Source organism: Eptatretus burgeri, chromosome 13, assembly GCF_056783735.1.
Source record: "Eptatretus burgeri isolate ZD-2024b chromosome 13, Ebu_testis_v1, whole genome shotgun sequence".
Lineage (NCBI taxonomy): Eukaryota > Metazoa > Chordata > Myxini > Myxiniformes > Myxinidae > Eptatretus > Eptatretus burgeri.
The window spans coordinates 25650590-25663820 of record NC_140973.1 but is presented as its reverse complement, the minus strand read 5'-3'; the positions used below and the strand labels follow the sequence as shown (position 1 = coordinate 25663820).

General features: G+C 46.9%; 1 protein-coding gene across 4 annotated transcripts in view; it reads right to left on the bottom strand.

Annotated features, from left to right (window-relative positions):
• Window positions 1-456: 456 nt before the first annotated feature.
• The window catches only part of SLC25A15 (solute carrier family 25 member 15), a 50727-nt gene continuing 37952 nt past the window's right edge, over window positions 457-13231 (bottom strand). For 3 of the 4 annotated variants that reach the window (XM_085851771.1, XM_085851770.1, XM_085851769.1), the window contains 2 exons: window positions 12193-12351; window positions 457-988 (listed from right to left, as the gene is read on the bottom strand). In XM_085851771.1, coding sequence (XP_085707897.1) covers window positions 864-988; window positions 12193-12351 — 284 coding nt within the window. In that variant the 3' untranslated portion in view covers window positions 457-863. The remainder of the gene's footprint in view (window positions 989-12192; window positions 12352-13231) is intronic. The other variant, XM_085851772.1, reaches the window with a different exon arrangement.

The window sequence follows — 13231 nt, the reverse complement described above, 5'->3', positions numbered from 1 at the left end:
TCCATCTATTTTCTCCCCTGTCCCTGCCATTGGCATTTCCCCCTTCACCTCTTGCTGTTCCTTTTGTTATCTTGTGTCCTGATCTGTTCTATGTTGTAGTTCTTCCACCAACCTTTATGTATCCAAAAAAAGAAATCCCCATGTGGATTCCTTTCAATTTAAGAGTGTTGCGTGCTAAATCTGTGCAAAATTTTGAAACAAACCTTGTGAATATTTGGGCGTAACGAGTCAACGATAAAACATCTATCAGTTATTAATGTCAACCTCCCACACTCGAAAAAACAAAACGAAGGAGTGATACAACGTGACGCATTGTTTATCTTATTATTGCACTTATTTTCAAACGCCAGGAGGCAATTTGTGTCTGACCGTTGAAATTCATACATCTGGCACTTGACCCTATGACTACCCACCTCTCCTCATGCAGACATTTGAGAATAAAGTTCAAGAAATACATTTGTTGCAATTACTGTATTTTCAAGAAACGATTACAATATCAGTTCTTCATTTCAAGGTGAGATGATTAACACAACGTACAACAACAGCACTGAATCTCATCGATTGTGTATGCTGTTTCGAACCCACCGATGGGCACGGACAGGCACTTGGCTGGTATGCAAGATCAGTCTTCAGGCAAACACATTCTCTTTCATATAAAAAAATGAGTGAATATGGAAAAGAAAAAGTGTTTTAAAGGAAATCCAGCATGGATGTACTTGGCAAGTGTAATGCTGTTTTCTCACTTTGTGCACATGACAGTCCAATTATATGCGCAGCAATAGTTAATGCCACCAATCAATCCCAATTATCAGTTGCAGAAGTAATTTTGAAATAAATCTTGCCGTGGTTCCCTGTGCATGAAATTATGGTCTCAGCAACATTCTGGTCATGCCGTCTTTTGTGTACTCGTATGCCAGGAAAAGAGCTCCATTGGCTGGGAACGCCCGGATGATGGTTGGAGTAAACCCCGCGTAGAGTACTCTTAATCCTTCATGCAAACACAGCGCATTTTATTACGTGTGAAACATACAAACAACCAAAGCACATAACCGTTAGAATGACATAATAAATTGAAGAGGAGAACCTCACCAAACTTGTCATGCTAAAACAAAAGCACAATTGGCAGGAAGTAACATACATTGAGAAGACTGAATGCATTACATAGAGTAAGGTAATCGAGAAACAGCAGATGATCGAGTGTGAGAGAGGAAGCGAGCATCAGCAATGTGTTTGAAATAGTTACACAAGTTCCACGCTTGTCGACTCATGATAGAGAAAAACAAAATAGGGTAAAGGCATGGGTGAAACTGCAGAACTTTTGGAAAAAGGAAAGTAATGAGCAAAACGACTGCTTACTGGGGGGGGGGGAGGGGGGCAAAATGACTTTGTTCAATCACAAGATAAGTGAATATACGACGCCTATTTGAGTAGCACATACCATTCCAGGACTTTTAACACAAGTGTTTTAAGGGGGGGTGGGGGGGGGGTGTCACGCCCTGAACTGGAGCGGTTTAGCGGAATCCACCCTCGCTCGTAGTGCAAAACTAGATTATTCACGACCCCTTTAAACTCACGTGTCATGTAATGGAGAGATTTGTCAGAATCACCCTTGCTCCAGTGTAAACCAGAGCATTCACTACCCCCTTATATTTTATGCACATTTCTTTACTTGGTGGATACTGGACTCATTCACGCCATAATGACTGCCCAAAAGACCTCACCTGGCACCATTTGTTGTGCGCTCGAGGCAATTTTGATGAGATTATATTTCCTGTATTAAGTGGGTTTTCATTTTATCAGATCACGAGTAGACTTTATTACTTACGAAATCTAAAGATTTCGTGAGTATATTGTTACGGTATTCGCGCCCGCCGGCGTGCTGACTGCCACGTAACTCGAATCGCGGCACGTCGCCCACCGGACGGACAATCCAGTCGTGACCCTCTCGGACTAACGCCGGGAACCAGTCACGGGTGGACCTTTCGGTCTCACCGCGATCGAGCCAATCGGCCCCCGCGTGGGATAGGGTTGCTCGCCAAATTCGACCTACCTAAGTACCCACACGGAGGGTAGACCGGGCGATCGCACCTCGCCGCAGGTCGACTTCGGACACGGGCCACTTAAGCGACCCGTTCCGTACTATCGGGATAACCGAGCGGTGTTATCGTCGGCCTCGACGGTTCGATTAATTATCGGGCGTATTCAGCCCACTACCAACCCTTTACGTGAAGCAAGATGAGGATTCAATGAAAGAAATGACGAAGCGAAGCGGGAAACAGTTCAACACAAAGCACATTTATTTGCGATGAACGGAAAGCACACATATTCAATTCCACCAAAAGCACATAGAAAAGAGGAAGACAAAAAGCAAATGTAAAAGCGGACACAATGCAGAGCTATCCGACTACCGAGCACACGGCAACACTTATACAATTCTACTTCACAGACGGCGCCGACAACACATACCCAAAACCAAGAAAAAGAACACCGTCAAGGATGAGGCGGGCCTGGGGCCGAGACTGGGTCGGGCCTACCCGTCTGATGATGAGGCGCGAAGTGGCGATGGTGCCCCAACTCCGCGGGCCTCGCGGACAGTGTCTGGTAGGGGGTGGGAAAAGGGGCCCCCTTTGTCGCACTATCTCAGCGCGGGGGGGAAACAGGAGGGGGGGTTGCTGATGCCCGGGGGAAGGAGGATTTTTACTCTGCCTCGAGTCCCGCGACGAGCGTCTCCACCTCGGCCAGGTCGCGCCGTCGGCCTCCCTGGTGTGCAGCTCCCGGCACGACGCGAGCACCCCCTCGTCTGCCTTCGCCGCCTCTCCACAGCTCCGTCCTCTTCGCTCCGACTCCAACGCACACGACGACGACGACGACCAACAACCAATTCTTCCTCTTCCCAACTCCACCGACTGCGAAGTCTTAACTCAGCTCTACTGACGAACGCGGTCGCTTATATAAGCCCCGTGGCTTCGCCTTTGACCCCCTGCCTTCGACCTTTCACCTCGCTCCCCATTGGCCTGAGAAAAAGTGGGCGTGAATGCATTTTGATCCATAAATTTGCATATAGCGACCGCCCTCCAACGCCCTGGAGGCGGGGCCAAATCGCCTCTCGCTCACCGATTGGACGGAACAAAAGTGGGCGTGTGTCGTTTTTGATCCGTTTTTGGAGCGGAAAATCCGTGGTTTTGTACACGCTGTTTGGCGCGCGCCCTGCACGAGTCCAACACCGGTACCCACAAGCGGCGCAAGAACGGTGGCGATGCGACGGTTGCGAGGTGTGACGTGAAGCGGCGCCGCGGTGGGTGGTTGATGTTGTGGTTGGTGGTGGTAACAATGGCGGTTGGTCCAAAATAAAGATAGTAAAAGAAAAACGGCTATCCTGAAGAGTCGCAGCACGCATGAATAACATTTATTCCCTCTAGACAACGGGTTTGGGCCTAACTACACATATACTTACCGAGATATCTCACCTAAGGGACCTGAATGGTGGTTTGCGAATTTGGTAACCACAACAATATTGATGCCTTCCGTTTCTGTTTGTTTGTTTGTAGGCACGATAACTCGAGAACGGAAGAAGCTACCAATGTCAAATTACACCACGTGATTCAGGAGGGTGATGGCTAGTGCTGATTAGATTTTGGTCAAAATCGGTCAAAGGTCAAGGTCATAGTGAGGTCAAACATAATTCCGTAAATTCATGTGGAGAAATGGAGTATTTTTGCTTCACTCGACGTTACGAGTTCGTTTTAACTTCGATTTTAATTTTGTCTTCGGTTTTTGCGATCACTTAGGACGCTTAAAACTCGGTTGTCGAAATTCTGGTAAAATCGGATGTTTTATGAGATTTATGTTGAGTGTCATATCTGAGGCTAAACTGAAGATTATGCTAATGAGGGGGATTGTAACACACGGCATAACGTGCTCGTTTTAAAGTCAATTTGCATGTTAATAATAATCTATGTTTGGGACAGTACATGTTGAACAAGATTTTACTGACAACTTTAAATTTTATTGATATGAGAACATTTAGTAAACTGAATGTTCATTCCAACAAAATATATATTTAATTTCCAATACATTATGAGTAGTTCACAATATGTGCTGTTTGAAAATTGCATAGTCTCTGCCAAATGTCAATCATGTATCGGTTGGCTGCTGCTGCCATATAGATTAGCTGGGGTGAGTTAGCAATTGCAGTTGAGAAATGTGTTGAATCCACGGCATGTATTTTCACATACGAGTTTATAGATTAATTAAAAGTATAAGATAAATTAACTTGTCAACTTGATCTGCTGTAGGATTCCCCTTTTGTGGTCTTAACCGTCAAGTTGACGATTTCGTAAGTACCAGTCTATGACTGCTTGTTTGTTTGTTTGTAGGCACGATAACTCGAGAACGGAAGAAGCTACCAATGTCAAATTACACCACGTGATTCAGGAGGGTGATGGCTAGTGCTGATTAGATTTTGGTCAAAATCGGTCAAAGGTCAAGGTTACAGTGGGGCCAAAAATTCAATTTTTGATGGTTTGGTACAGAATCATGGTAGAAACTTCTGGTTTGCGTCGCTACCTTCTCCAGAGACAGCTTTTATTAGACAAAGTCAGAGGTCAAGTTGACGATTTCGTAAGTACCAGTCTATGACTGCTTGTTTATATATTTATCTGCCTGTTTATCTTTTCTCCCGTGATTCTCCATTTTTGTTGTCTTGTGCCTTCTTCTCATAAACTGCAATTCTGGAAGAACACTTTTGGTGTGGTGATTGACCATTGCAGACTGAGCACGTGAGAAACCATTTTGTTGTGGCTTTAATGACAAATCCCCGGAGGAGGTTAAAATTGGTAATGTTCTCCAAAGAGAGACCAGTGGAATGAACAATTCTAACCACCCCTCCAGCAGGGGTCAGTAAACACACTATGCCATGTGTGACATGTACAAGGGAAAGTTGTAAGTCATCAACAAATGAGTTTTAAAATCTTGATTTAATTTCACTTGTAACACTGTAGTCCCTGTGCCTGCCACACCTTTCTCATCCCCACTCCTCCCCCCCCCCCCCAGTAAAACCGAGTCGAGAGCTTTACGGATGTACTTCATGTGGTTATGGTGCAGCACAGGCATGATGGGCCAAATGGCATCCTCCTGAGTCAAAGATCCTTGTTAAGATTTCTTGGTCTCGTGTCGATGTGGTCACAAACTTCACCATGACCAACAGACATTAGCAGGTTTTGTATTTGTGCGCGGCAGAATTTAGTCTTTACTTCATGCAATGGAAAGATGCACTTAGGTATTTTCTGTGAGGATCATAGGAGGGAATGGCGATGGGAAAAACCCAACAATAGACACTATTTCCGTATTTACCGACATAGACGTTCTCCTGCTTGGTGGACATCTGATCACGGTAACACACTTGCAAGCTTTGTTACCCCGGTTAACTTATACAAAAATACCTCAAAAGAAAACTACCATGGGAATAATTCACGTAATCGTGGTCATGATGCGTTTGCATGGCATCCAATCCGGATGAAATGGGTTAAGAAATGAATCAGCATGTCGGAATAGCACCTCAATTCCCTGCAGTCGTGGCATGTATTTCTGACGACAAAAATACCGAAACCTCAGTATGGGTCATTACAAAAACCGGATTTTCGTACACATAAGGAAACGTTTCGCCAATGTAAAGGTCAGGTCAGGTCAGGTATGGGAGCATGTGCTGGAGCAGCGCATCATTGCGTCCACTTTCCGTCGGTACTCCAGGGGCCTCCGTCTGGCCATCCCCCAAGCAGATGCCTGGCCCAACCCCATTTCCTTGAGATCCTGATAAACCTGCTGCAACCACGAGGCACGTGGTCGGCCCATTGGCGCCCTCCATTCACGAGCCTCCCTTGCTGAGAGAATCTGGTGAGCACGATCAGCGTCGGAAAAACTATTATTTCCGTCTCTCTCAGTAACTGCTTGTTAGACACAAAGTCTGACCAATGATAGCCAAAGATTCTTCAAGACCTGGTACCACAGGTATGAAGTCTCCATCTCAGATCTCTGGTCAGATTCCAAGTCTCACATCCGTAGAGCAAGGCTGGAAGCACCAAGGACCTGAAAACTCAGACTTTCGTCCTACCGCACAGGTACCTTCAGTGCCACACCCCATGATCCCGTGAATACATGACTCCCCAGGCTCGAGTCAGAAGTCTGTTGACCTCTGGCGCACAGCCAGCAGAGACATGAATATCACAGCCAAGGTAAGGGAATCTCTCTGTGACCTCAACATCCTCACAACAAACAGGTACAGCCAAGATAGCAGCATCCAGTATGTAATTGAAAGCCTGGATCTTAGTTTTGACCAAGGAAATCCATAATCCCAGTGGCTCCAACTCTTTATTCAGCACCTCGAGGAGCCCCCAAAAGGATATCGAGAGTCTCCGTAAAGATGAGTGCATCATCTGCGAAATCAAGGTCAGAGACCTCGACATTCCCAAACAATGCGCCGCAGCTTGATCTCTCCGACATCCTCCCCTTAATTCAGTCCATACAAGCGTGTGGGGACCAGTACACACCCCTGACAAGTTGTAGTAACAACGAGAAATAAGTTGGAGATAGTATCATCACATCTCACAGCATTCTCAGTCCTAGAGTATAGTTCAGACATCAGATCAGTTTTGGTGCCACCCGACGAAGACCAAGAATCCTCCAGAGGGCATCCCGATTAACTGAATTAAACGATTTGCAGAGATCAGAGGCTGCAAGCGGCCCCTGCCAAAACTCTCGTCTGCATTCTTTGAGGACCCGAAGGGGAAGGATACGGTCAATCGTTTTCCTCTTCAATGTAAAGCCTGACTGCTCTGGGCGCTGGTGCTCAAGTAGACGGTGGCGAACCTTATCAAGAATTATCCGAGCAAAGACCTTGCCCGGCACTGAGAGGAGCGCCATCCCTCGGTAGTTGTTGCAGACCTGGCGATCACCCTTCCCTTTCCAGGGAGGGACAACAATGCCCCTCTTCCAGTCAGTTGGGATGATGCCTGTGTCCCAGGCAGAGCACAGAACTGCGTGCAACGACATGAGTACAGCATTTCCACCAGCCTTGAGAAGTTCAGCATGGATGCCTCAGATCCCAAGAGCTTTATCCCTTTTCAACCGGTTCACCACAACCTGTGTTTCCACAAATGAAGGTAGATCACAGATGATTGGAGGTTCAGCGATAGGGATAGTAACACTCCTGACATCAAGCTCAACAGCTGGTGGATCAGCCTGGTGCAACCGCTAAAAGTAACCGGCGCAGCAGCCCTTCACTTTGGACTCCTCTGTCAAGAGCCCACCACACTCAGCTCTAACTGCAGTACACCAAGGGATGGACTTGGAGGAACATGAAATGCATGAATTCCCCTGTAAGCAGGATGAGAATCACTTGACCACAGGTTATGCTCTACCCCTTCACATATTCCTTGCACAGAGGCCTCTTTGTCCAACCTCAGTGCACATGCAGTCCACCCTCGCCCTCCGGTGAGTTCCAAGACATCTACCGGCAACATCAAGGATGGTGGTCTTGAAGGCACTCCACAACTCTTCAGGATTCCCCAAAGCACCAGGCCCCCCAAATCCCCACTCAGCCTGTTCACAAACTCCTCAGCTACCCTCTCATCCCTGAGCTTGCCAACATCCAGCCAAGGCTGGGATGGTACCATTCTCCCGGATTTAAAGTGCATCTTCAGAGTTGCTACCACAAGCCTGTGGTCGGTGTTGAGGAACTGAGCACTCTGGTAGACCCTGCAGTTCTCGATCATCCCCCAGTCACCATCATCGAGCACATGGTCAATCTCCTCTGCCACATCTCCAGCGTTGAGCCAGTGGGCGCTCAAACCATGAACCAGCCAACCTAAGTCCATGACTTCTTGCAAAGTCAAGGAACTTAGTGCTATTCTGGTTCACCGTTCCAGACCCATCGGGACACATGTCTCATAACCATCACTATCAGTTCCAGTCGATGCATTAAAATCACCCAAGACTCAAAGAGTATCTCGCATGGGGCACTGATCAACCACAGACTCGAGCATGGCATAGAATGAGTCCTTCACGGTGAGATCACTCGTCTCTGTTGGAGCATATACAGAGACCAGGGGAATCACACCCAAGGAGTGATGAATCCTTAGTCTCATAATACGCTTGTTGACCGGTGTTACCTCAATTATCATTGGACACAGCTACAGCAACTCTTTTGGTATGATAATCATCAGGGTGACCAGACCAATAGTCAGTGTAACCACCCGCCATTATCTCGCCACAATCTGGTCTCAGAACCTCAGAGAGTGCTGCAATACCGTTGTTCAAATGCTTGAGCTCAGATGATAAGAGACAGGTGATCATCCTCTCTTAGGGATCGGACATTCCAGGCACCCACCCGAAGAGACTTCCTCAGGTTAACCCGAGGAGACCGCCGTCTGGTGGATGACACCTCAGCACCACCCCAACACACACTACTGCAATCTGACCCAGGAAGGTTACCCTGTGGTTTTCCTCCTACAATCAAAGAGTGGGGTCCCAAAGGCTTTGCTCCAATCCCGTCATCTGGTGAGCTGCCCTGTGATGGGCAGCTGAACAGGAGGGACTCCCACGGAGTAGGTTTTCAATTTTCTTTGCGTTGTTCTTGTGTTTTGTGGAGTGAAGGGTTTTACAGTGCCCAGAGTGCAAATCCTGCCACCAACCTCCTAAAACAAAAAAGGAACCCAACTGCAGTAGGACGTCTGCAGACACAGTTGGGCACCAGATATGGATGGCCATTGGCTCACATGAAGCTTCTCCGCCCTTTGACAGGTTTTGTTCTTCATCCTGCTGGGTGTCCATATTCATATCCCCTCTTCACCAGGAAACCTGGTGGGGGAGACGGTTGAGTCGCCGACAAACCCACCATGAAACAGGTTGATTCAGGTTTACACGGCACCTGTCGCAAGTCACAGATCGAATTTGGCCTGACTTGACAACTGCACCAACTGGTCGAGAAGGTGTAAAACAAGAAAGAATGAAGAGAATTGATGGCCAAAGCATCATTGGCACCCGCACATTCAATGTGCTCAAGGAACAGATGATGATGATGATGATGATGATGATGATGATGATGATGATGATGATGATGATCGATAATCATATCAATAACTTGGTAATAGTTATGCAATTTGGAATTCATCAGACAATTTAGGAAATCATGCACAAAACATGTCCCTCAGCACCAATTTGAAGTCCCCCTCACCCCCTTCCTTTTTATCTTGATTTGTAATTATTTCAGTATCAAACTATTTCTAAGATAATGGATGAAATCAGGGCGTTGATTGAGGTATGCTCACCAACATGAGAAGCAAGAAGAAACTGACTATCGGGTGTTAACCCTTTGTCGGAGCAGAGGTCCGATGAAGGGTTAGCATCCAGAACGTCAGATTCTTATGTTTTGCACACATATAATCTTTTGGTCATTTATATTGCTGCGGTTTTAAAAACCGCATGCTGAAATTGAAACGCACACAGCACGTAGACCTTTAGAATAGTTATCTTCGTGTTGAATGTCAAGAATAGCGCCTTCCCTATTGGGGTTATTAGGTAATTAAATGCATTGGGTTGGGTAGTTAGCACCCCATCAACTCGTTTGGAGAATAGAGACATCAGCGCGTGATGACGTGTGCCGTGACAGCCGTCATTATAGGGCGTGCGTGTTTTAAGCACGAGTCACATTTGTTCTATGGCTAGGATACGGCGGCCGTACCCCCCCCCCCCGAATTGACAGAAACGTGCGGCGGCCACAGAGTTTCTGAGGTGGCCTCAGGGTGGCCCTACGCCATGTGGCTATCTTTTACAGGCCGTAGGGGTCTCCGTGGGATTAAAGCGTGGAGTTATAACTTTTTTCATTTCTTGGTTGGCCGTAGCCATGACGTAGATGTGTTCCACGTCGACCGTACGTAGGGCATACGGTGGGCGTGCGTTATTCGTGCGGCTGCCGTAGGCTCTTATCAATGATAAATGAATTTTGCCAACCCCCCAAAAATTACGGCGGCCGCACTATTTCCACAGTCGCCGTAGCGTAGTCCTAAGGCGTCCCTGTGTTCAACGTACGGTGGCCTTGCGGTCTGTGTGACTACCTGCGGGAAACACAGGGTCGACGCACGGTTCCCCGACGCCTGCCGTGCATCATATGTACGGCCTCCGCTAGAGATCAGAGAATAGGTGTTTGCCACCAGTGTTGGGCACAAAAGCGATAATCCGATAACAGATAATTATCGAAGTTTACTTTTTTTATCGGAAGTTAACTTCCATTAATCGTTATCGGACCAGTTAACTTCCGATAACTCGATTTTTTAGTCCCATAATGTCCGTTAATTTTTTGTCCGATAACATTTTTATCGTTTCCGGGTCGCATTTCGCCGAACTAATTAATTATCAATGAGTAGAAAAATGTACATGATTATAGATTACTTGTTTTACAAGATAATGCTGAATCAGGCCGCCGCGTGAAGAAAAATGGAAGAAGAAGAGGAGGAGGAGGAAGAAGAATAATCATAATAAGAAGAATACTTGCAATGGCGACTTCCTCAGCCATGCGGCTGCTAGGCTCTGCAGGTACTGGGTTCGGTCAAGGTTGGGAAACCCGAAAAATAAAAACACATGTGACTGCTACATTGTGTGACCGTGGAAATACTGCGGCCGCCCTATAATTGCTCGTGGCCGTAGATTTTTTAGACCCCCACGGCCGCCGAGTCAAATGTGACTGAAGCATTACTACCCTGACGATCGTGTGCAAAGTACACCAGCATTCTGGAACGCTTGCAAAATTCTCCCATTCCCCTTTATTGTTTAAATCCCCACAAAGTCTTTGTTTGTCTGTTCATCTACCCTGTAATATAATTTATTGCAGTCTTCCCCTGTACTGTATTTCATTTCCCTAAACCCCGTTTATTCCCCTCCAACCAAACGAACCAAGACGACCCAGCCTCCCTGAAATTATTGCTCCATTCCCTGGCTTTGTGACATGAACATTGTTGGACATTTGGGGTTCATCTCAGGAGAATGGGGGTCAAAGGGATTCCTCCCATGTTAAGTGCGGAGCTCTTCATGACGACAGCCGGAAGGACCAAATGACTGAATATCTGGCCAGGTGGCATAATGGGCGGGGCTGTGGGGGAACCCTCCAATGGCTGGCATGGGGCCTCCTCGGGGGATCCGCCCTGTGGCTCTTTGGCCCTGCTCCCAGGGCTATAAAGCTGCACTCAGCACGCCGATTTGGTCTCTCTGTCGTCACCCCTGAGCTACCTTGGTCCTGGTTGCTGGCTCTCTCTGTCGACACCCCTGAGCTACCTTGGTCTTGATTGCCACGCTCTCTTTCTTCTTTTGCCTCGAGCTATCCGGGTCCTGGTCATGGCACGAGCTAGTTCTATCTCTGCTTGGGTCGTCACACTCGTTGGTTCGTGCTCCCGATAGAGCTGGTGGACCCACGGTAGTGGAGAGCAGTGTCGGGGCCATTTCGGAGAGCGGTACCAAGTTGGGGAGGGTGACAGTGATATACATACCGGTCCAAATTTGTCTGCCCGTGTGTGTGGTATGATAGGTACCCTGTTTTGTTCGCTGGTCGGTAAGGCATAGGTTAAGTCTACAACTCGTACATTTGCTGTCCTTTTTTTTTTATAAATACATACCTTTATTACACTCTTTTTATTGCATTTCCCCTTTTCCTGCCCCAGTTTCCCTTTGACGTCATTAAAGCTCTTAAGTTCCCTCCCTCCTTCCCGTACCCCTCGTCGCTCATTATAAATAAATCATTCTTGTTATATTTCCAATCTGCCCGTGGTTGTCCTTTCTTCCATTAGTCCAGTAATGTCCGTATGTAGATTAGCTGAGGTTATAATTCCCAAGCAATGGGCTCTCGTATCAGTCTGGCATTGTGCTCGTGGAAAGCTCGGCCACATTAATCATGATCCAATAAGGTAAACGTGTTCCGAGGTAAACGGTGTCAGATGGAGGGCCCTAGTCACGGGGTCAAGCTATTGGCGTTTGCGGTCGTTTAGCGACCCGAAGTACTTCGTGTGCGACGACCTGCGATTCCCGGTGAGAACCAGCACCCTTGTAGTATCCCCACGACTCCAGGCCCCCAACAATATGCTAAAGCACTTAATGACAGCTCATTTCATCCATATACCATTCCATGTTTTGGATCAATTATCTATGCACCTTCACGACGGAGAACCCGAGCAAGCGTCACAAGCAACCCTCCTCGCTCTCCAGCCATGGACATAACCTGGATCCTTGATTTCACTGAGTCGATTGGATATACTACCACCCAGAGGGCGACTCCACCAAGTCCACCACTCAGAACCAATGACAAAGGTCCTGCAAAGAAAATGTCAAGGTGCAGTGTTGAGTACATTTTTAGAAGATAACAGATAACTTAATTTGTGGATGTGTGGCATGTTATGCAATATATTTTTTTCTGCTTATAAAAGTCTATAGGTACGTGTGTTAACTGTCCTCCTAGTGTTTCTCATGCAGAGCAAGGCCTAAATGTGTGTGCCGTCCATCGGGAGGATGTTAAGCTGGAGGAGCCATTTCAGAGCACCGGTCAATTGTGGACGTTGAAGTTCTCAGGGTATCTTTTGCGAAGAGTGGGTGAGTTATCGCCGGAACCTTGAAGAAGTTACACATTCCTTTTCCGACTTACTGCTGGAAAGGCAATGGTAAACTATCCAGCTAACCCTTGCTCTGAGACTTCTTTGGTCATGATGCCACGCTGTCAAGAGTATGGTACGTTGATGATGATGATGATGATGATCTACGGTGGCACAGATAGAGCAAGTTTCTCCATCATCAAGTAGCGATTTGCATACACAAGAATTAACAAGATTAGGGTATCCTGGTATTATCACATGTCTAGTTCATCATTGTTTTCAATGATTTATAAGACACTGAAATGCTTATGGCAGAAACAGCTACTTAGCAGAGCATACATTGCATACACAATGTGAAAAGGCAGTGAGTGCAGTTTGCAGCTATGAAACAACAAAACATCGCAACCCCAACAGTCTACACTACAAGCTGTGATGTCGTAATAGCCTGAGTACCAAGAATGATGTAATAGACCAAATGATGCTGTTGCGGCGGCAGAGTTGATTTGCAGCCCTTGCATGGTTCTCTTCCCTGAACTGTAAATGAAGTAGGTGATCACAAGTAGGATCTGATATACATACTCTATTCTGCATCATTGTGGTTAATC